This window comes from Oryza sativa, chromosome 2 (assembly GCF_034140825.1).
Source record: "Oryza sativa Japonica Group chromosome 2, ASM3414082v1".
NCBI lineage: Eukaryota > Viridiplantae > Streptophyta > Magnoliopsida > Poales > Poaceae > Oryza > Oryza sativa.
Genome location: NC_089036.1, coordinates 24857150 through 24882023, shown reverse-complemented (window position 1 = coordinate 24882023; position 24874 = coordinate 24857150). Strand labels below are relative to the sequence as shown.

At 44.5% G+C, this 24874-nt stretch overlaps 2 protein-coding genes and 1 pseudogene across 2 annotated transcripts; 2 read left to right on the top strand and 1 right to left on the bottom strand.

Moving 5' to 3' along the window:
• Window positions 1–526: 526 nt before the first annotated feature.
• LOC136355275 (uncharacterized) lies at window positions 527–1765 on the bottom strand. Its single transcript, XM_066307661.1, has one exon. It carries the CDS (start codon window positions 1763–1765, stop codon window positions 527–529), a length of 1239 nt encoding a protein of 412 aa, XP_066163758.1.
• Window positions 1766–2884: 1119 nt separating this feature from the next.
• On the top strand, window positions 2885–8665 carry LOC9269807 (protein argonaute MEL1-like). The gene is given in 13 exon segments (XM_026022702.2): window positions 2885–2914; window positions 3003–3144; window positions 3219–3343; window positions 3422–3559; window positions 3765–3805; window positions 3807–3905; window positions 3999–4061; window positions 4138–4201; window positions 4279–4411; window positions 4983–5053; window positions 7878–7972; window positions 8066–8097; window positions 8399–8665. Coding segments are annotated over 13 exon segments (1200 nt in total). The 3' UTR covers window positions 8566–8665.
• Window positions 8666–16622: 7957 nt separating this feature from the next.
• On the top strand, window positions 16623–18086 carry LOC107276710 (uncharacterized; annotated as a pseudogene).
• The last annotated feature ends 6788 nt before the right edge of the window (window positions 18087–24874 follow it).

Sequence of the window (24874 nt, the reverse complement as noted above, 5' to 3'; positions counted from 1 at the left end):
GTTCTAGCCGATAAGTTATATGGACGTTGCATCGGCTTATAAGGATTACACACAAGTTGGGTTTAGCCGATCGCAACAAAGGTTTCACTGTTTAATCTAATCTTTTGGATTTTATGACATCGGACCTCCAGCCGATGTATGCTTTAACCTTCAGATCAATGCTTATTCTATCATATTGTATTGCTAGCCGATTGGTTTATACTGGATTATATTGTTGGTATATTTTATTATCATCAGTCGATTGCTTTTATATTATTATCTACATTGGACATATAGCCGATTGCTCAAAACCCTATCACTATCGGCTGGTATCGGCATCGGCTGGAATTGCTCCATCGGCTTTTCAGCCGATCGGCTATTTGATCTACTGTTTACGTATCTTATCAGTTGCAAGATCAAACTGACTGGCACGCCCGCATCTCATCAAGTTTTGGACCTGCACTTGAGCTAAGCAGATCTCTCAGGCCAGTGTGTGTTTTTCGCGTCAACACAAGGACGCCAGCCACTGTGTGCTGAGAACGACGTTCTACCCTGCCAATGGCAGTGCAAAGAAGTCGGCGTGGAACGTCTCCCCGTCGATGGAGAAGGCCGTGTTGCGGTAGAGGCCCGGGCACGGCACGCGTTCTCCATTGGCGACCGTGACCTGCATCTGGCCGCGAGGGAGGAGCTTGAGCTTGGTGCGACTTGCAGCTGCCATAGAGACGAACTTGTGTGTGGAACCCGAGTCGAGCAGGGCGAGGAGGTTGGCGCCGCCCATGTTGATGTGCACTTGCATGGTGTCGCTGAAGCGGACGCCGGCGATCGCATGGAGCGAGACGTGCGGGTCAGTTTCGCCTGTCTCCTCTGGTGTGCTGTCGTCATCGTAGTCGTCGTCGGGCGCGGCCAAGTCGAGGAGGAAGAGGCGCTGACAGACGCGGTTATGCCCACGTGAAAACTTGTCGTTGCAATTGAAGCATAGCCCGAGGCGACGTCGTTCTTCCATCTCTGCCTGGGAGAGGCGCTTGACCGTGCGGCCCTCGACGGTCACCGTCGCTGGAGACGGTGCAGTCGGTGGTGGCGGCGCCGGGAGTGCCAGCAGCTGTGGAGGCGCGGGCAGGAGGCCACGCTGGTTGTGGCGCGGAGGCGCGGCGGGAGCGACGCACTGGTTGCGCAGCTCGAGCTTGCGGGCGAGGCTCATGGCGAAGACGAGCGTCTGCGGGTTGTGAATCTCCACGTCGAGGCTGAGGGGCAGTTGCAGTCCGGCCGTGAAGATTTGGATGCGTTGTTCCTCCGTCAACTTGCCCGCGCGCGGAAGGAGTGCCTCCAACTTGTCTTGGTAGTCGACGACGGAGCCGGTGCGCTTGCAGGCCATGAGCTCGCCGAGGGGGTTGGTGTGCAGTGGAGGGCCGAAACGGAGGTGCAGCAGCTCGGTGAAGCGACGCCATGGCGGTGTGCCCTCGTCTTGCTGGACCTGGGTGTACCATAGCTGTGCGGCGTCTTCTAGATTGTACGAGGCTATCCAAACCTTCTCCTCCTCCGCGATCCGCTGCTGGTGAAAGTAGGATTCACAACAGTTGATGAAGGCGAGAGGGTCGGACTTGCCGTCGAATTTGGGAAAATCCATTTTCTGGAATCGCGGCGGTCGGTCGTTGTGGTGCTCGCCGGAGTGCTTGCTGGTGGAGGAGGACGCCTGCTGGAGTGTGGTGACAGATGCCTGGAGCTTGTCGACGTTGGCCGAGAGCGCCTTGATGAGCGCGGCGAGCTCGGTGGCGGTGGGCTCGGACATGGCTGAAGAAATGGAGGGCGTTGGCGATGGTGGCGCGTCGGCTGGTGGTGAGGATGTGGCAGTGCGGGAAGAGGAACGCCTGGAAGCTGATACCAAGTTGTCAAGTGCATTGACACCGAGGATAGCCGGACCGCGGCTACGGAGTTCGTAGCCGGGATCAGGGGCGGCGGCAGGGTTCTTCCCTGCACGCTCAATGGTGAACAGAGGGAGGTTAGGGAAGAAGGAGGGAGATTAGGAATTTTGATCTCAAATTGCTTATCTTCAAATGTTGCTGATTACATGCCTTATAGGCACTTGGCATCTAATACAAGGAATGACATTTATTTCCTCCTAATTAATACTTTCCTTGCATGATTCTTTCTAAGTTTGCACCCTTGACTCATGCTGCTTGCTGCAACTGTGCCTCCGGCCTGCTCCTGCGGTGGTAGTGGCGCCCCCACATGACATGAGAAAGGAAATGGAAGCCTCATGAACTCAACCTAACCTCTACAAACTCCATAGACAAGTGAAGTCATAAAGTGATTATATGCATCATTATTTATTTCTAATTATGGTGTTAGGCTGTGAATCTGCCATCCTATTTCGTACATTGCATTTTTTATTACTTACCCTTGTTCTTCAACATGGCAGTATGTACGTAATGTGCTCACATATAGTGTAATTACATACTCAAGTAGCACACAAGTGAAAGGCACATTTGATAAAACTTCAAATTTCTTTGTTTTGGTTAATATTAGGACATCTGTGATTTGTCATATCTCTGTTTAGCTAGTTGGAGGAAAAGTATTGGAGGCCATTTGTTTCATACATTGAATATGAACCAGGCATTTCAGTCACCACAACAAACAACAAACACGAAATGCATAAATATCCATACATCATATAGTGTGCAGGGTCATAAGTATATATCACCTATGCTTCATTGCAACAAAGTGCCATATTCCCTTTAATTGAAGTTAAAATTCAAAATTGTTAGAGTGCATGTTTTCTGCTCTATATTTTTTTGAGTATGAATTGATTGTTATTTCAGAAATTGGTAAATGGAGGAAAAGTCGAGAGATGGGCTTGTTTAAATTTTTCAAAAGTACCTGCTTCAACAGTTAAGATATTCTGTGGTAAATGATCAAGACGTGCAACTTCCTTGGAATGGTATGCTATTTCCTGCATTGATTTATAATCCAAGTTATTCAAATTGTTGCATATTGCATTAACAATCACTTTATTTTGTGGTTGCAAGGATTTCAAAGAGTGGCCATTGGTACCATTATGGTCTATTAATGATCTGAACATAGCTGCTGCATTGAAGTCTATTCACAGCACTGCAAAAGAACAACTCCAGCTATTAATTGTCATTCTTCCGGAAGAAAGAGGCAACTATGGTATGAAATTATTAATGCTAAAAAACTCTGTGCTTTCTGTTAGCTTTGAGGTGTCATTTTGCATGTTTCTATAGGAAAAATTAAGCGTGTATGTGAGACCAAGCTTGGACTGGTTTCTCAGTGCTGCTTACCAAAGAATGTTAAAACAGATACAAATATAAAATACCTCGAGAATATTGCCCTTAAGATAAATGTCAAGGTACATATGTATCGATACTTTGCTACACATTTTTCCATGTATTGTACTGCTGGTATTTACAACAGTATCTTGAACTAGGTTGGAGGGCAGAATACAGTTCTTCAGCAAGCGTTTGTTCATAATGGAATACCGTTCGTGTCAGACATACCGACAATCATTTTTGGTGCTGATGTTAGCCATCCCCCACCAGGGATGTACTCGTCATCTATTGCAGGAGTAAGATTTTCCCTGTTGCTTAGAATTTGTTTCTGTTTTACTACTATGGCTTCTTATAGGGAAATAAACATTTTGGCTCATTATATAAAGAACTTGAAATTGAACTCAACCTCTTTACTCCTTAGTCCCTCCAATTTTTTTTTGAAAGGATTAGTCCCTCCAATTTTGTTGTGGGTCAATACATTACTTTGTCAAATACTTTTAGGTGGTTGGATCAATCGACTGGCCAGAAGTCACCACATATAGAGCTAATCTCTGCCCAACTTGAAAGGCAGGAGATTATAGGAGGTCTATTTCATTCTACTCGAGATCCAAAAGGGTGCCTTAAACCTGATGGCATGATCAGGTAAGTATCTTCTCTATCTGCGTTTTTTGACTTTTCTATTATTAATTCTCACGTGATTGATTTGGAATCTGACATGTGTTTTGATTGCTGTAGGGAACTGATGATGAACTTCTACCAGAGGAATAGGCGTAAGCCTGAAAGGATAATCTTTTACAGGTGTGCATTGCAAAATAGTGATATATTTATTCATTCTCTTGGATGATGTCTTTTGACTGGTCATTGTTGCTTCTAGAGATGGAATAAGCGAAAGTCAATTCAGCCAGGTTATCATTCATGAAGTAGATGCCATCAGGAAGGTGATGCTTCACATTTATTTGTGTAATTCTGGTTGTCCGCTAAATTTATTTCTGATTTTATCTATTTCCTTTTCAAGGCATGCCTCTCTCTACAAGAGGATTATCTGCCACCAATCACATTAGTGATTGTCCAGAAAAGGCATCACACCAGGATTTTCCCTCACACACTTTGCAGTAATTATACTGAACAAGTTGCACAGATTCCCTCTGGTAAGTAGTTTATTACTCCAGATTGTCCTATTTCAAGATTTTGAAATGGGTGACTTTAAATATTTTCAAACCCAACAATAAACAATTTCAGAAACTCAGTGGTTCTAAATTAAAACTTTATCTCAGTGATTTTAATACAACAAAAACTTTATTTGTATGACATGGTTATATCTGTACAACTCACACATGCAGTTATACATAACAACATAAAATCCACAAAATAAAAATAATAAAAACTTGACCAACACGTGCTGGATGGAATCTTCATGGTGGCAACAGCCTAATTTAGCCCTATAAGCTGCCAAGACAAAACCTAACCTCAGGCACAGTGGAAGCTCTCTAACTCAGAAAGAGCAAGTTAGTAGTTCTGTAGTTTTATTAGGTTTATTTTGCTAACTTTTAGTTCTGGATGTATGCAAGGGAAACCCCTGTAGCCAAATAGAACGCATGCACCTGAGCAAGATAGGATTTTTATCTTATGTTTTTGCAGAAGGACCTTACTATAAATATTGTATATTCGTTCTTTATTTTTGTTTATTGAGAACACAATGTAATACTTGAATATTTTCAGGAACTGTGATTGACCAAGACATATGCCATCCTTCGGGTTTTGATTTTTATTTGTGTAGCCATACTTCTCAGGTATATAAATGTCAGAAAAACATACCTATTTTGTCTGCAATTTAAGCTATTCATTTCAAAAATCTTTAGTTCTGTTTGTTAGATAAAAATCAGCCCATCCGACAGCCCTCCCTCTAGAACCGCGTAGCAAGCCCATCCATCAGGCAGGTCCACTTACATATACCACTGGGCCCACTTACACATACCACCATCCGTCGGGTGGGTCCACTTACACATACCACTGCACTTACACTTTCGTTCTTTCTTCGTGTAAAAGGGTTACACATACCACTGAGCCCACTTACACATACTACTGCACTTACACTTTCGTTCTCGCTTCGGCTTCGTGTAAGGGCGGGTCCACTTACACATACAACTAGGCCCACTTACACATACCACTACACTTACACTTTCGTTCTTGCTTCGCACTTACACTTTTGTTCTCGCTTCGGCTTCATGTAAGGGCGGGTCCACTTATACATACCACTAGGCCCACTTACACATACCACTGCACTTACACTTTCATTCTTGCTTCGTGTAAAAGGGTTACACATACAACTGAGCCCACTTACACATACCACTGCACCTATACTTTCGTTCTCGCTTCGGCTTCATGTAAAAGGTTGCTTCGGCTTCATGTAAAAGGGTTAACCCGGGAGTGATATGGTTGGAGGGATGAGGTCTTATAAGTTAGTTCCACCCTTGCTAGACTAGCAAGGTGGTACTTTCGTTCTCGCTTCGGCTTCATGTAAAAGGGTTAACCCGGGAGTGATATGGTTGGAGGGATGAGGTCTTATAAGTTAGTTCCACCCTTGCTAGACTAGCAAGGTGGTACTAAACATGCGCACACCGCTTTCATGGGCCACACATGCCATATCCTAATTCAAAGGACCCAACTGTCCGTACGTCCGTGTAGCCAGCCTGTCCGACGGGCGGGTCTACTTACATTTACTAATCCACTTACACTTTCGTCCTCGCTTCATGTAAAAGGGTTAACCCGGGAGTGATATGGTTGGAGGGATGATGCTTTATAAGTTGGTTCCACCCTTGCTAGACTAGCAAGGTGGTACTAAACATGCGCACACAGCTCTCATGGGCTACACAAGCCATATCCTAATTGGGCCAAAATGTCACAAGTTTGGGCAGCCATGTCATGCACACATGCAAGGAATAAGTCCTTTAACTTGTCAACGAATCTGATTTTCGTCCCTCAACTGGAAAACCGGACAACGGGTCCCTCAACTATCAAAACCGGTGCACATGAGGTCCCTTGGCGGTTTTGAGGGCGGTTTTGGCCGACGTGGCGCCTATATGGCTAATTTGACTTGGTCTTCATCTGACGTGGCGCTTACGTGGCAATTTGATCCAAAAATAATATAACCCGTGGGACCCACGTGGGCCCCATATGTCATCCTCACTCCTCCCTCCTCTCTCTATTCTCTCTCTCTCCGGCCGATGGAGCGGCGCGAGCGGCGGCCGGCAGAAGCGAGCGACGGGCGGGGCGGAGCGGGGCGGGGCTGCATTTGGCGTCGCGATGGACCTCACCGCGGGGGCGGGACTAGCCGCCGCCGTTGCTGGCAATCCGAATGACGATATGGGAGATGGAGGCCGCCTTCGCTGCCCTCCCCACGAAGGAGGCGCTGTGGGAGAATGGCTGGCCGTTGCTCTTCTCCCTCTCCGTCGGCGAACCAAAGCCAGCCAAGCGCGCGAAGAGGGAGGAGGTGAGTGGGCGGGGGAGGAAGGAGGCCAGCGAGAGGGGCGGGAAGGCCAGACTCCCCCGCGACTGCTGCCTCCATCTCCGGGTTCCGCCCACCATCGCGACCGTCGCCTGGAGACACCTTCGACAGCATCGCTGCCGCAATGAAGCAGGCCTCCCCCGTGGTCGCTCCACCTCCTCCCTCCCTGCTCCGCTCGCCGCCCTCTCGCCTCCTCCCTCCCTGCCCCACCCGCTGTCCTCTCCCGGCTGTGACCCGCAACCGCCCAGCTTCTATCCCGTTGCTCGCTGCTCGCCTTTAGGGAGGGAGAGGGGAGAAGGGAAATGAGGCGTGACCGGAGGAGATACTCCCGACGATGCCGTTGACGCCCTTCTCCACAACGCCAGCAGTCGCCGCCGTCTGCGCTCTATGGCCCCATGTGCCGCGGACCTGACCTAGCCCGCCGTCGGCCGTTGCTCGCCCCGCTTCGCCGGCCAGCCTCTCCGCTCTGCCCGTCTCCCGCTTCTGTCGACCGCCGCTCGCCCTGCTCCATCGGCTAGAGAGAGAAAGGGGATTGAGAGAAGAGGAAGGAGAGAGGATGACATGTGGGGTCCACGTGGGTCCTACCATTTTTTTTTATTATTTTGTGTGTGGAACTGACATGTCGGTCCTATGGGTTTTATTATTTTTCGAGATCAAATTGCCACGTAAGCGCCACGTCAGTGCCACGTCAGATGAAGACCGAGTCAAATTCGCCACATAGGCGCCACGCCAGCCAAAATCGCTCTCAAAACCGCCGAGGGATCTCATCTGCACCGGTTTTGATAGTTGAGGGATCCGTTGTGTCTGGTTTTCCGGTTGAGGGACGAAAATCAGATCCGTTGACAAGTTAAGGGACCTCAGATGAACTTATTCCCACATGCAATAATCACATTGGGCCCACATATTGAACACAAGTAGGGTTGTAGTCTTTGATAAATCGTGTATTATTATTGTAGTTCCGCAAAATGTCCAATTGAAATTGAAGCTAAATTATAGTTTTCATATTTACAATTGTGTGAAATTTGCTTTGTATGATTCGGTACTTCCATGATGGTATAAGTATTAATGAATATTTGTTTATAATCTATTGTATATAATGTCATTTTCAGGGAAACAGTAGACCTACGCATTATACAGTTATCTTCGATGAAAATCATTTCACTGCTGACGGGCTTCAGTTGCTTACACACAACCTATGTTACATGTAAGTTCACGTCCACCTTTGGTTATTTTATTTACTTTTTTGTGCTCACCTTGATTGTTTTTGCCATTTAACTCTAATCTTTTCAATATGTAGGTATGCACGATGCACCCGTGCTGTTTCTATAGGTGAGTCAACTTTCGGTTTATGTTTGATGATAATATCTTTTATCTAGGGTGGTTAACAAAGTATAGATAGGGTACCATTTGATAGCTTACTTTATTGAGACACGAATGAGGGTCATAATTGTGCCCCTTCTAAACATCGTAGCCTTTTTGATCTATCCTCTCAGGTTTCGTGTACTGTACTTTTTCTGGACAAACTTGTTTGTGAACTTTTCTGAAATTAACGTTGTGTGTCTTTTTATTTGGACTATTGAGGGCTACTGATTAGGCTTGAAGTCATAAACTTTTTAACTTTGCTATGCAGTTCCCCCACTATACTATGCTCATCTTGCTGCAGCCCGAGGACGAAGCTATCTCGGGAAGTTTGGCGATGGATCAAGCATCAGGAATGAAGTGTCTTCTGAGTTGCCTGAGTTTCTGAAGGTTCCAAAGATTGCTGATCGTGTCCTAGGCGTGATGTTCTACTGTTAAATGCTTGTGGACTGTGGTGACCTGTCTCCTAGGGTTGTACTCTCTCCTTTCCATACTATTAGACGTTTTGACCTCAACATCTCTTGCTTAGATTTACTAATATTCATTCATATGAATTTTGACTCATATAACATCTATTTAAAACTCAAAACACTTTATAATATAAAACGGAGGAAGTAGGAGTGTGGTATTGTTGTGGAGATCGACGGTTTGAATGAACCTCTAGCTAGCTAACTCACCATCACCACCATTGCCTGAAGGCTGAGCCTCTAGCATCAATATCACAAAGACGGGAGCAGAGCGTCAACATCATGGTAACATTTGCTGCTCTCCATTTATGCAGCTGTTCGCGGACTTGACGCTTGGGAGGATTTGGGAGCACGATGGGCTTTACTCTGGGCCTATACCGACTCCAGGACATCCAATTCTAGCCCACCTAAAATCAACTGGATTACGAGTTTGGAAAGGAAAAAAATACATGAAAGGTTCCTCAACTTGTCACCGAATTATAAAATCGTCACTCAACCGAAAAACAAATATATGACATCTCTTATCTTACAAAATCGGGTCACTCTGGGTCCTTAAGACGGTATTGACCTCGGTTATATCTGACGTGGCGGTTGAGTCAGCGTGGGACCCATGTGGGCCCCACATGTTAGCACCTCGATCTTCTCTCCCCTCATCTCCCATCCTACTTCTCTCCGCGCGGCTGAAGACGAGCAGGGGGTGGCGTGTGGTGGGGAGAGGCGCATGGTGGTCGGTGCCCGGCAATGCGGTTGCCTGAGGACCCTCCCCTCCTCCTCACTGGCCAGCCTATGGTAGTGCGGAAGAGTAGCCCTCCTCCTATGGCCACCTCGCCGCCGCCTACCAACTCGTCATCCCCAGCGCCATCTGACCTCCACCGGCACCATCGAATCCCTATGGCGGCGGCGCAACCCCGCCATCGCTGGCTAGGGTCCTCTCCCCTCTTGGTGCCTAGAGCCCTGTGCAGTAACCGTCGCAACGAACTTCTCTCCTCTTTGCGCTCTCTCCTCGTCGGAGCACCAAGAAACAAAGAGCTCGTCACTGTCTCTTCCGCTCGCCGATCAGAGCGCCAATAAAACAAGACCCCCCCTCCCCCCTCCCCCGCGCGCGCCATCTCTGTCGCTTCGCCGACCCAATCGCCAAGAAACCAAGAGCACCAAGCTCCTCCGCCCGCTCGCTGACCGAAGCACCAAGAAACCAAGAGCCCCGCGCCACTTCCGCTGCTTGCCGGAGGCAATAAAGCAGTTCCACAATGGGCATCATGTGTGGCTGTGGAGCCGCGCCCACGGCACGTACCTCTATGCAGATGACGATGGGAGCAGCGTCTCCCTGCGGTTGGGCCGTGCGTCCGTGCATGAGGCGTGGGCGGTGCACAATGGCGGATCCATAGGGTCGTCCGTGCAGTGATCGACCCTACTATTAAAAAAATAAGAACAGAATAAAGCTCGATCCTGGCGCCCGCACGCCACAAATGCTAATTCGCGCGCATTGCTGGCACGCACTTCTGGCCCACAAGGCCCACGCGCGCGAGCGCGATTCTTTCTTTTTTTCGTGACGTCATTTCTTTTTTTTCGTAGCTGCCATTGTTTCCTTTTTTTTTCTTTTCGCTGTTGACTACCGCACGCGTGTAGGAGCAGGACTCAAGATTTGAAACTTTCAACTCAAGATTTTTTAAAAAATTTTAACTCAGATTTAAAAACTTTCAAGTCAAGATTTAAAAACTTTCAACTCGGATTTGAAAATTTTCTATCCAAACTTGAAAACTTTGAACTTAGATTTAAAAACTTTCAACTCGGATTTGAAAACTTTCAATTCAAACTTGAAAACGTTCAACTCGGATTTGAAAAATTTCAATTCGGACTTGAAAACTTTCAACTCGGATTTGAAAACTTTCAAATGAAGATTTGAAGCTTTCAATTCAAATTTTACAAACATCAAGTCAAGATTTGAAAACTTAACTCAGGTTTGAAAACTTTTAACTCAAATTTAAAAATCAGAGTTGAAAATTTTTTAAATCTTGACTTGAAATTTTTAAATCTGAGTTCAAATCTGGAATTGAAAGTTTGTTTTAGTCAACTTAAGAAAAAGAAGAAAGACGCTCTTAGTTAGCGTTAAGTGCTCTTAGCGTCAAAAAAAAAAGTGCGCCGCGTCACCTCCTAGCGCACGGTCCCAGCCCCATCCGCCGTGGCACGGTCACCACCGTCGACCGAGAGCGCGGCCTCGACGTCCTCGTCGACCTAGGACGGGGAAGGACGGGGAGCACTGCGGCGCTTGGAGGAGGTGGTGGTGGCGGCGGCGGCGAGGGCCGAGGTGGAGGCGGAGGGGGAGACGGAGGGGGTGGCGAGGTAGGACGGGGAGCACCTTCGGGCGGCGGCGCTTGGAGGATGGCTAAGCTCGTCGACTGCGACGAACAGCAGCCATCGATTTTCTTTTCCCTGCCCTTAGCTTTTAGCTCTACACGTCTTTTTTCTTCAGGTTGGTGTCATCTACTTACGTCAGTCAAACGAGCTTCGATCGAGCATTTTTCTTGTTCAAGGTTGTAGCCGACGACTGATGGTTGTGAACTTGTGATCGGTGTGAACTTTGAATGCGGTGTGTGATGGTTTGGTTTGCACAGCTGGTGAATAATCGGACATCTAGCCCTACGATCTTGTCCAAGTGACAGGTGAAAACACATCTCGTCAGATCAAATCATATCGCATTCCTTTCAGTTTCAGAGGATAACAAAAGACAGTATCTTTGATCACTCGCAACGCCTAGTTGGTTGGTTTGTGCCGACAGTACCAGCTGCTTCCAAATGAAACAAAAGGCGGAGGCGGACAAGGGCGTAGGGGAGGAGGGGCGTAGGGGTGGAGGCGGACGAGGGCGTAGGGGCGTAGGGCGGAGGCAGAAGCGGAGCATTGTGGCGGCGGCGGGGGCATGAGAGCCTTGGCACCATGGGCGGCGGCCGCGCGGCCCTCCTCCGCCGCCGTTCGCCACCCGCGGCGCCGCCACGGGGGACCGCCTCACCGCCGTGCTCTCTGCTTGTGTAGCTGCTCGGGAAAAAGGGGAGAAAATGAGGAAGAAGAAAAGGTTGAGGCTGACATGCGGGTCCCACTATCATGCAATCAGAATAGAGAGGATGAATGGAGAGGCTGAAGTAAATAAAAAAATTTAACTTGCTAATTGAACGGAGAGTTAGCTAAATAGATATTTGGAGAGTTAAGATTTCGAGACACTCTTGTATATGCTCTTAGGAGCCCCCCACGCGCGTGGATCGAAGGGAAGGAAAGAAACTGTAGCGTCGCGGTCGCGCGACTTGTGCCGGGCCCAGACGTGCCTCTCTCCTCCTCGCCCTGACGCCCTAGCGACGTGCCGAGCTGCCGACGCGATTGGAATCACGCGATCAGATCAGACTAGCGTCGCGCCGCCGCTCGACCACCCCAATCCGCTCGCTGCCTTGGCCGCCGCAGTGCCACACTGCTGCAGTGTGTGCTGCCGCCACAAGGAGCTGTCGTCGAGCCGAGGAAAACTGGAAAACGAAGCCACGGACTCACAGAGAACTGCCTCCTAACCTCCTGGCTGCAGTGCACCGCCCGCCCGTCCGCCCGCATAGACCCGATAAGTAAAAAATAGTATGGTAATCTTCTTTAAACTTTCATAGTCGTGTAAGCTTCTTTAAATGAAAATATTACTTAATTACTAATTTTATACTCCCTCCGTCTAAATATTTGACGCCGTTGACTTTTTTTAAACATGTTTGAGCATTCATCTTATTAAAAGAAATTAAGTAATTATTAATTCTTTTCCTATCATTTGATTCATTGTTAAATATACTTTTATATATACATATAATTTTACATATTTCACAAAATGTTTTTGAATAAGACGAACGGTCAAATATGTGCTAAAAAGTCAACGGTGTTAAATATTTAGAAACGGAGGGAGTATGTTCTAAGATGCTTTATTAATATATCATTGTAAACTTTTGGTGATTTAGTCTATTATATGCATTGTATATATTAGTATCGTTAGATTTACTTTGTTTAGAAAAACAAATTGAGGTCGGACCACTCATATCCTATATCCTAGATCCGCTACTGGCGGTGCACATATTCCCTCTGTACTCGTAGTACTCGTAAAGGAAGTTATTTTGGACAGCGACACGGTCTCCAAAACACAACTTTGACTTCTTGTTTATATAAAAATATTTATTGAAAAGTGATATATGTATACTTTTATGAAAGTATTTTTCAAGACAAATATATTCATATAATTTTTACATTTTCAAACTTAACAACTCGAAAGTTATTCATAATTTATATTTCTAAGGTTTGACTTAAACATTATCTTAAACGACTTTCTTTACGAGTATGGAGGGATTACTCCACTTTAACGGCTTCCCCATCCTCATGCTCCACAGCGCCTCAAGTGGACGATATCTCGCGGCCACAAACAACACCACTATCGTTCATCGTCGTCGACTGGCTCGTTATCAGGTGAGGATACACACACTACTCTCATAGAAGCACGCCATGGATGGGCTCGAATGAGTCGAGTAGCGTCCAATGTGTCGACGCCGGCAACCCGTGGCACGATGACCGGCACGACGCCGTACGTACCCACGATGAGGTTGAGGTGATCTCGTCTCCCGCGTCATCGCTACCACCACGGCGTCGCCGGCCGCCGGACCTTCTCCTCTCCCGTCGGCCTCCTCCCCACCCACCGGCTAGTCTGCCCAGAGAGGAGAATAGTGAGAGAGAGAGAGGGGAGAGAGTGAGAGGAGGGAAAGAGAGATGATGACGTATCATCTTGGCATGTGGGGTCCACGTGGGGTCTCATGCTAACTCAGCCGACACGTCAGATAAAACCGCGGTCAAAACCGTGTAAGGACCCAAAGTGACTAGGTTTTATAAACTAACTGGGTTGCTCGCGCAATTGCGTGGCTAGCATTCATACAAAATTATCTATTTTTAATATGATTTTGCTTAAAATTTATTAAATAGCTAGTTATCTTCAGACTTTGAAAGACTAAACTTTATCATCCTTGTATATCTAATTTTATAGTTTTGTAAAAGTCACGCTAGTCGCTACCCCTTACTTCTATCACCCCTTCTTTCTTTGCTTTCTCGATCTACCACTGTTTTTATTCATTCTCCTTGTAACCTTTAAAATCTGGAGCTTATGGTTTTTAGAGTTTATTGTCTCATTGGACTTCCTTTTTACAATTTTTAGAAGTCCCGTCAAACATTGCCACTATACTCTTCTACGGCACATCCGCTGTCTACTCTCTTTATTGTTATTGGGATATTAAAAATTGAACATAATTATCGTTTGGGTTTATTTTTTTTATTTTCTAGAAGTCCCGCCAAACCGTCAGCGGGTTCGCCACTATATATGGCTCGCCCGTTGCCTCATCTCTTTATTGTCACTAGGATTTTAAAATCAAACATGATTATCATTGTGGTATATATTTTTTACTTTTAGAAGTCTCAAACCTTTAAAATCGGACCATGTACTTTTTAGAGTTTATTGTTTTGTTGGTTTTCATTTTTATAATTTTTAGAAGTACGGTCAAACGCTGCCTCTATGACCCGTCCGCTGCCCCTTCTTTATTGTTATTGGGGTCTTAAAATGAACAAAATTATTGTTTAGGTTCATTTTTTTTACTTTCTAGATGTCTCGCCAAACGATCAGCGGCTTTGCCATTGTACTCCTCCGTGGATCGCCCGCTATTTCTCTCTTTACTGTCATTGGGATTTTAAAATCAAACATGATGATTGTTGGGGTTTATTTTATTTTTTTTACTTTTAGAAGTCCTGCCAACCATTGTGATCATGTTGTTTAACGGCATGCCTGTCGTCACTCCTTTTAATCGTCATTGGGATTCTATTTGGGGTTTTATTTATAGTTTTTATATATCCCATCAACTGTCACCACTCTACTCTTTTACAGACCTATTGTTTCTCCTATCTTTATTGTTATTTGTCATTTGTCATCTGTGTTCTAGATGAATTTTTGTGTTTGAAAATTCCATATTTTTCTTCCAATATTTTTCTATTTATAAAATATTCCGACTTGAACTCTTATAATTATTTTTCTATTTTCGAAATTTATTCTATTTATTTTAATTAATCTCATGTTGTCTTCTAGATGCTCTCTTCTTTCAACAATTCTTATTTTTTATTCTGAATTTTAGTTATTTGTAAATTGTATTCCTACTTAAGCTTTTTTTTTGTAATTTCAAAATTTACTTATTTCAATTCTTAATTATAATTAATCTCGTATTATGTTATGCAGGTACTATTCTTTCATTATTCCTTATTTTTATTTTGAATTTTTAGTTATTTTTAAATTGTATTTCTATTTAAACTCTTATTTTTATTTTTCAAATTTCAGAATTTATTTTATTTTTATTCTAAATTTTAGTTAATCTTTAATTATGTTTTATATGGACTCCTTTTTCAGTATTACTTCTTTTATTATGAATTTTAGTTATTTTTTAAATGTATTTCTACCTGAACTTTTTTTTCTCTAATTAATTTGAGAATTTATAGCTTCCACAACGAATATGGTGTCTCCTTTCAAGACTTTTTTTTTAAAAAAAAATTTATATAATACAGTAAACAGGTGGACCGTAGATTTAAGATTTGATCTAATGCTAACAAAAATATAATCAATATTTAATGAGGTATTTTTGCTTATTATCTTTTCTCGTATATGTATGTATGTACATGGCTACCAAAAATCAGGGGCATTCAGTGTGGTTGTTTCCTAGTCTTTTTTCTTGCATATGGCCTTCGTGTCAGTTGGACATGTTTTTTTCTAGGGTGTAGCTATATTTATGGCGCCATATTTTTCACCAAAAAATAGTCGGTATGTATTTACATTGTAACTCCTTAAATTACATATGTAATTTTAATGTATTTATAATGTAAGTCTCAAAATTACATATGTAATTCCTAAAATTACATATGTAAATTCAAAAATTACATACTAACTATATATGTAAGTAGGATGTAAATGTGGTGTAAGTGAGGTGTAATTTCTGTGTAAATGGCTTAAAAAAGTCGATTATAGCATGTGTCGACATAATTTTAGCTAACCCGATCCGGTGTCGTGCTTGATTCATATCATGTAAATTATCACGGCACGAATCTTTGTGGGGATCGAGTGATCCAGAAATCGACTGTAACGAAGCAAAAAATGTGGCGACAGTAGTTTAGCAAAACCCTTTTTTCTATTGCCCGACAATGATCAGGCCATGCAATCCGGTTCAGAGAACAATTAGAGTCCGAACAGAAGTCTATGCAAGATTTATTTCTTTATCAGTCCAAGCAAGATTAGTGTATAGTATTTTTCCTTCTCTTATACGTATATATCCGATCAATCTTGACCATTAAAATCTGAAGCTATTATGATCTAACGGTGTAGATTTTTCTCTATTTCTCCGGTTAATGTGGAAATTTTTAGCCCCCACAGCGAAAGTGGTGCCTCCTTTCAAAACTGCTTTAATAATATAATAATAGATTGAGGGATGACATATACTCCCTCCGTTTCGTTTTATTTGACACCGTTGACTTTTTAGCACATGTTTGACCGCTCGTCTTATTCAAAAAATTTAAATAATTATTAATTTTTTTCCTATTATTTGATTCATTGTTAAATATACTTTTATGCATACATATAGTTTTACATATTTCACAAAAGTTTTTGAATAAGACGAGCAGTCAAACATGTGCTAAAAAGTCAACGGTGTCAAATAAAACGAAACGGAGGGAGTATTAGTTTTAGGGTTGGAGGATGATTCTATAATCCGATGATAAGTTGAGGGAACTTCTATGTACGTTTTCCGTTTGGAAATAAAACAGCATCCTACACGTCTGTAGGTTGGTGATATCGGATACGGAATACCCATTGGATCTCGTATACACACGCAGAACATGAATATAGAACGAGGGTTCGCGTTAGTGGCATGGATTCAGTTGATCGGAATTTCATCTCAAGTCCATCCACGTCGTCAACGGAGGCTCAATACTCTGTGAGGTTGTTCTATGGAGGACGGCGTGGAGTTAGATCAGGATTTGGCGGCGACAAGAGAGGAAGCAGAGCGCGAGATACTCAACACCTGGATATGGGACAAAGAGATCGACTTATTGCAGAGGGAGATCGAGGAGCAAGACGAACTAAGTCGCCTTCGACACGAGCAAGAGAGAGAAGACGACCTATACGTGTGCAGGATGATCGAGGAGCGACACGGAGAACCCTGTCATCTTGAAGATCATGAATTGGAGAAAATATATGGGCCGCACACGTACGAAACTGATTATGACTCCGATGGGAGTGGAGTGTCCTTCTACAGCAATGGAAGGAACATTTTCATGAAATACGGCGATGGGTTTAGGTATGAAGACGGGAACCCTTATTATGCAGCTGATAGGGAGGAGACATGGGAGAAGCAAATTCTCAGACAAATGAAGTTTCCCATCCCTGATCTTTCAGAATCTTGGGAGGGGTCTCTTGTGGTTGAAGGGCCATTCAACTTAGATCCAAACCTAACACTTACGGATCATTTGAGTAAGTCCACTAGTCCAATTCGTGTACTAACAATCCAAATGCCATCTGTTGTAGAAATAGTTTTTATCAGTACAGACTCCTTTATCTAATCACATTTGAGAAATGCCCAGGGGTCTTCCGGCTAGCTCCACAAGGTGGTGGGCTAGACGACTTGGGTTTAAAGCCTCACCCCTTCTAATTATTTGATATTAGGTCCTTCCCTAATATTCTAGTTTTATCTAATCACATTTAGATCACAAACAATAATTCAAGATGTACTGATTTGACTTTTTTTGATTTTCTACTTCTAGTGCCTGCACTCCCCAAGTGGGAAAGGCGATGGTTAGATAGGGACGGGAAGGAACCATGCCGTCGAGCTATACAAGTACTTGGTCTGAATCTATCTTCTCCTAGTAATGTTCCATTGGAGATCTATGTACATTTGCATTCAGAGATACACGCAATAGTCAGCTGCGCAACTATGTCTTTGACTACTCAAGAGAAAACCCATGTAAACTTAAGCCGGTGAGTACCTGATGATGCCATACAGTTTTCTCTGCTACTTCCTGAACAATTAATATATACATATTGCAGTTCTAATCTTTTCCAAAAATATCTTAATTACAATGCAGGGTGCTCATTGCCTCCAACCTCTGATGACCCCTCCTCGAGGCATTTATGCAGTTGGGATTGTGCTAATTGAGTATCGCCTAATTATTAAGGGTCAAAAGGAGGAAGAAGATCAAGTGTTAATAGATGGATATTCTATCTACGCTCCATCTTTCTATGCAGATTTTGAAAAGCTCATATGGCACATCAACACTGGTCATTTCGGCACCATTGATCTGACAATTTTTGCTATCCCGAAAGCGGTCCTGGTTGATTTGGAGTTTGAGGTGTGTCAAATTGAAGATAACCACGAGCATGATTCACTCGCAATTAATAGTTGCAACCTACTTTAACATTAATACTTCTTTTATTATCTTCAATGGCAAGCTGGGTGTTGGCAAGCTACCTCCACTCACATTGAGCGCGAGACATGATAAACATTTCCCCATAACAGTTTATAAATACTACAACCATTCGGGTTGCCATCCCGATGGTGTTATCAGGAACTGTAGATTCGGTACAGAATATGATTTTGACGATTTTCTATGTGAAAGCTTGTCTTTTACACCTCAAAAATATGGAAAGAGTTCAAAAATATTGGCCCGTAATCTGGACGGCATTCAGATGGCTATGAAGTCGACATGGTCTATCATGTGTGAACCATGTCTATAAAGATCAAGGCCAAAGTTCATGTAAAGTGGTATGCTGTCATATATATTCTCTATTCTCTTATATATGCTCTCGTATATAATTCTGTATTGTATACACAGTTTTTAGATTTAATATATAAATAATTGATACGAGTACCAGCTGTATATCTTTGTACTCTGTATTTGATGTCACAGTTAGATTTTTTTTTCTTTTCTTTTCTTTTCAATTCATTCGGGATGGTTCTACGCGACCTATCGGCTCTCGGCCTGACTGGCTTGTTTCAACGAAGCAGAGCATCGCAACACGAGGGAGCAGAGGCCCTCTGAGATCCAAGTGCTCGCTCAACGCGCGCGTTCGCCTGAAATTCTCGAGGGGATCGCTCTCATCTCGGTCGTCGTGGACGACGGATCAGCGGCCCAAATCACGAGTAGGCGCAAACGGACCGGACTGAAACCGCTGGACAGTTGAACACAACCTGCCGCTATTTGGGCCGGTTCTCCTGTCCATTGGCACTACTAACATACAGGCGTACTCCAATGGGAGTAAGTTCACTTGGGTCCCTTAACTAGTGACCGAATCTGATTTGCATCCCTAAACCACAATACCGAATATCTCGACCCCCAACTTATTAAAATCGGTGCAATTTAACTCCCTCGGCGTTTTTGGATGGCGGTTTCGCTGACGTAACGCCTATGTGGCAGTATTGATTTGGTCTTCGTTCCACGTGACGCTTAGATGGCATTAGAATTAAAAAATATGTGTGGGACCCATTTGTCATTTGCCAAAAGAATGTATGGGACCCACTAACATGTGGGTCCACACATCATGCTCTCTCTTCTTCCTTCTTCCTCCCCCTCTCTCGCTCTATCTTCCCTTTGGCGAGCTGCGAGCGTGGGACGGGGGCCAGCGGCAGCAAGGGGAGGGCCAGATCTCCTTTGCGAGCTCGCGACTTCAAGCCACCACGGCGATGTCGTTCCCTTGCCACCGTCGAGCTCGGGCCGCCACAATCCATCCCCTCCAGAAGGTAGCGGTGAGGAGCGGCCTGCCCCCTCTCTCCTGTGGTCGGGGCGGCGAGGCCATCAAAGGCGGGGAGGGAGCGGAAGGCGGCGGTGACAGAAGGTTGGGAGGCGGCGGTGAGGAGCAGAAGGCAGTGGTGACAAGAGGTTGAGAGGGCGACAGCTGGGGAATCAGGCCGCTGCCATTCCGCCTCTCCGCCGCCCTCGTCTCCGCCACGTCACGATGTCTCCGCTTTCCCGCCGTTGTCTCGAAGTCGCAAGCTCGCAAAGGGGATCCGGCCCTCGCCCGCCTGCCCTCCTGCCGCTGCTGGCCCCTGTCCCACGCTCGCGGCTCGCCGAAGGGAAGAGAGAGAGAGAGGAGGAGGAAGAAGAGAGAGCATAATATGTGGGCCCCACATGTCAGTGGGTCCCACACATACTTTTGGTGAATGATAATTGGGTCCCACATATATATTTTAATTCTTATACCACTTAAGCGCCACGTCAAGGCCAATGAAACGAAGACCAAGTCAATACTACCACGTAGGCGTCACATCAGCAAAACCGCCCTCAAAAACCACCGAGGGAGTCAAATTGCACCGGTTTTAAAAGTTGGGGGTCGAGATATCTGGTGTCGTGGTTCATGGATAATCAGATTCTGTCACCTAGTTAAGGGAGTCAAAGTGAACTTATTCCTACTGCAATGTGAACCTTCCCAAGTCCAATAGGCATGATCATTCGTTGGCCTGATTTCAGGTTATGGCCGGAAAAGACCGGCACTGCACCAATCTATTTTGACATGCCCCAAAAAGCTTGCATCGATCTTGAGATGTCTTGCATAGTTGCGTGTTCATCACAAGCCGAAAAATCATTGTCCCACAGTATATGAAGGCGTATTGTTCCCTGAAATAAATCTAGATGCAGGCTGTCTGATGCACACTGTTAGTTGGCACCGACACTTATGTTCTAGCTACACATTGGTGAAAAACAACTTCAAAAAAGCGATCAGCACTCACGGGCCACGGGCACATGGTGCATCTCAGCTTTTATTGATCAATGATCATGCCAAGGGCGTACTGCGTAGCGAGCGATACATCCAAATGAGATTTTCCAGGCGAGAACCCCCCGCATCACAAGCAACCACGGCATACGGTCCCTAACGCACATGGTGAGATGCACGAATTAACGCAGCGACACGACATGCACAACGGACGACGACGAGCACCAGCAATCCAACATGCATGGGGGCGGTGCTCGTACTCCGCGACGAGCCCACGAACACGGGCAATGTGAAGCCAAAGAGCCCGGGGCGCACGGTCCCATCGTATACGTAGCTGCGGCGTCACAGTCATGGAGCGTGGATACGTCAATACTGGTTGAACTATACTACGAAGTACAGGAGACGCTTCTAAAAAATGGTTTATATATGTTACAGGCCCAGCCTATACACCTTAGCAGGTAATCACACAAGAGGTTCTGTCATTCTTTTTTCGTTTTCCTTTATACGAATACTTAAAAAAGTATATGCTCCTATAAACGCGCGCCGCGCGCGCCCACTCACTCCTGTATTCTAAAATGCATAATTCTCGATAGTTGTATCGTGTTTATTTTTATTTTTTTCAATGTGGGTGCTCGCATATAGAAATGCATAACTTTGGGAAAAGATGTGAAATAGCTTGTTGGGATTTCCAACTTTAGTATATTTTGGTGTTCGACAGTAGTGTAACAATTATGGCCATGTATTAACATATTTTAGCCTTATACTTGTACAATGGGATGTATCATGTACACATAAGTTTTCGGTGCACACATATATACAATAACTAACAAATGTATAAAAAAGAAGAAAATTTTGTGTAAGTAATTCCAATAGTTAGTGCACATATATGAAATCTCAACTAAATTTATTATACTTTAGCTGTTAAAAAAAATCTAGTTTTAACAGTATAAATATGATAGATTTTTCTCACTTTGCATGATGAATTTGGAGACGAGGCTTTCACATAGGTGTAATACTACTGAAAATACTTGAACAATCTTTTTTAGATTATTTTAGATGATATCTGTGTACATCAAAAACTTATGTTCACACGATATGTTTCATGATGCACTCCTATTCTTTTCTAAGATGTTCTAAGCTGTGTGGCAATTGGAATCAGTATTCCGTAACTAAGCAATACTATTAGATCTGTCATTTATTTCTTCTATTCATATTAATGCATTTTAAATATTTTTGGTAGGTTTGCGAAAGGGCATGTAGCCTAGTGATTGCAGTGACCTGAATAGCACACCAAAATCTTGAGTTCAAATATCTATGTGAGCGAATTTTAGATTAGGTTGCCCTTCTCTAATTTTTTTTTGAGTGGACGGAAAACAGGCATAAGAACCGGACTGAAATCAGTGGCGGTATGTGACCAGCTAAACCCCTCTCGAATGCGACATGTTCCGACAGTGCTTGAATGGTGGGAGAACACGACATACATAAAAGGAGTTCCGAAGGCTTTGCGCACCCTAACACTACTAGTGACCTGGGAGATATGGAATAAAAAAAACTGTAGAACTTTCCAACACAAAGAGCTCTCGGCAATTGGCTTGCTGGCAAAAATAAAAGAGGAGGCCAAAACTTAGGGTTTGGCAGGCGCAAAAAGTCTCGGCATCTGGCTAACTCTTTAGTGTGCTCGGACCAAAGGTCCCGAGCTTGTATGGTGTTCTTGGTTGTACAGCTTTTGTTGTATTTTATCCCTTCTATATATTCAATGAAATGAGAAAAACTACTGTACGGGATACCGTCCGAACGGAATAGTTTAATGAAGTATTCATGACTTCCTTGATATGGACATAAGTCAATCTGATTTCGTGCACAATCATGCCTCCAGCGACACGTGGACACGAGCAGCTAACCAAAGTGTGTTGCAGGCCTGCAACCCTCATGAGTGCTCGTGGGCACGTGACACGAGCAGGCACGTCACACCAGTATCTGAGTTGGTGACAATACAATATGATAAAGCTAGTCAAATCAGTATATTTATGGGTGCATGTTCACACTGAGAAAACATGACACTTTAATAGTATTTTTTTTATCGTTCGTCTCTTTGGAAATTGTGCTTTTCTCACTCCGGGAATTGTACAGGACCATATCCCGTTTGGACAGAAATATGTATCAGTTCTTGATATCTTTTAGGTATCATGACTTGATATCTAACTGGTATCAGGTGATACCTCTCAAGTATTACTTGATACTTGGTAGAAATCGCGTGGTACCTGATTGGAATCATCCGATACCTGATGAGTATCACCGTTTGGACAGAAGTATGTATCAGGTAGTCATGATACCAGTTTCTGATACCTGATAAGTATCACCATTTGGACGGAAATATGTATCATGTCCTGATACCTCGCAAGTATTATATGATACCCGGTAGAAATCGCGTGATACCTGATTGGAATCGTCTGATACCTGATAAGTATCACCGTTTGGATAGAAACATATATCAGGTCCTGATATCTTTCAAGTATCATGTCCTGATACCTAACCGGTATCAGGTGATACCTCGTAAGTATTACCTGATACCTGGTAGAAATCACGCGAAACCTGATTGGAATCGTCTGATTCCTGATAAGTATCACCGGTGATATCTCGCAAGTATCATATGATATCTATTAGAAATCGTCTCATCCTAGTTAGTACTAGTAGAACAGCGTGGTAATAAAATAGTTGATAATGCACTACACATGCATGTTCTGACCTATACACATGCATGTTCTGACCTACAAACTCAAGGAGAAGCGCTAGATGCACGTGGGGGCCAACCATTAATTCCTACGTGCAGATTTTTTTGAGAGCCATGCATATTGATACGTTAGGCTAGCTGAGTCCATCTTTGAACCTTATCCATATCTTGCTCGGGGAGGTGGAGGTGTCATTTAATTATCCCGTTCGGACGGAATGCCGTGCACTAGTCTCCCTCCAATGAAATTGGTGGCTCGCCGATTCGTTAAAAAAAAATGGGTGGACAGTTCAACACAACCTGGCAACGTTTGGGCCAGCTCTATCATCCCATTGGCCCTAGCAAATGGGACTCATTTTGCAAATCGAATATTTGGATGTCCTCTGGGGACAGTTCAACACAACCTGGCTCGAAGTATCTCAAAACTACCTGAGGAAGTTATTACAAAACTAAGTTGTATTAAGAGAATAAATTCTAAGCATTAATAATGCTCTACCAGAGTTACAAAACATGCAGTTTCAGGATAAAATCGGTGCTTCTGTAGTTTTGGGATACTATGCCATAAATTTGGAGTTCCGTGATAGTTTTGTACGAAACTATAGTTTTATGATGTATTATTCATAGTTTTACAATAGCTTATTTAAAATATGTATAGTTTTGTGAAATTTGTATTCAACCTGTTTTCACATAGTGAAAGCTCTACCATCCAGGATTGAAGTACACATCAAGTGGAAAAACCATTCTCGATGCAGCCTGTCTTATGCACAGGTCGTTGGCACCGACACTTGCATTTCTAGCTAAACGGCACGCCATGGTGAAAAAACTGAAAAGCGATCAACACCTCACGGGCACATGGTGCATCCCAACTTCATTGGTGGTCACTCAAGGGCGTACCGTACTACCGCATAGCGTACATCCAAATGAGATTCGCAGGCGGAATCCCCCCGCGAACACGGCAACGAACAGAAAACGCACATGCTGACATGCACGATACGCACTGCCACGTACAACGGACACCGATCGAGCACCAACAACCCAGCATGCACGTACGACAGCACGAGTGGTACACCGCGACGAGCCCTACGAACGAACACGGGCGAAATAGCCAAGCGCACCACCGTGGTGGCGTGACGCAAAGTCCCATCGCTAGCTGCGGCATCTCAGTCGTGCGGAGTGGCATATCATGTCACGTAGCTGGAGAACGACCGAGCCGGCGCCTCTACCCGTCTCTGGCACCATTCTTGTCCTTATCGCCAGCGACGACGCACACCGCGTATGTCATGGCCGATTCAGGATCAGGTGGCTGTCACGTTCTTCGGGTCGTACGTGATCGATGGTGCCGCACTACCGCTTGAAGCGCTGGATCACGTGGTACGCGTGGTCGCTGGAGAAGTCCTGCGGCTATGCGGGGCTGGACGATGCTGAGCTCGTCCCTTCTGATGGTTCGGCCGTTGCTGCAGCGAAGCAGAGCAGCGCGACGAGGAGATGGGTGGTCCGCAATTTGACGTGGCTCGCCATTTCGAAAATGTTGTTTGATGATGAAATAGCGTTGAAATAGCCATGACTGTGTTTAGTTCCTGAAGTTTGGGGAAAGTTTGGGGAAAGTTGGTATAGTTTGGAAAAAAAAGTTGGGAGTTTATGTGTATAGGAAAGTTTTGGATGTGATGTAATGGAAAGTTGGAAGGTTGGGGGTATTTTGGGTGCAACTAAATATGGCCGTTATTTTGAAAGATACGCTTTACATGATGTAAACTTTATCAAACATGT

What these genes read in the sequence shown, in the direction of transcription:
- LOC136355275 (XM_066307661.1), bottom strand. Translation starts at nt 1,765, where the DNA reads ATGTCCGAGCCCACCGCCACCGAGCTCGCCGCGCTCATCAAGGCGCTC.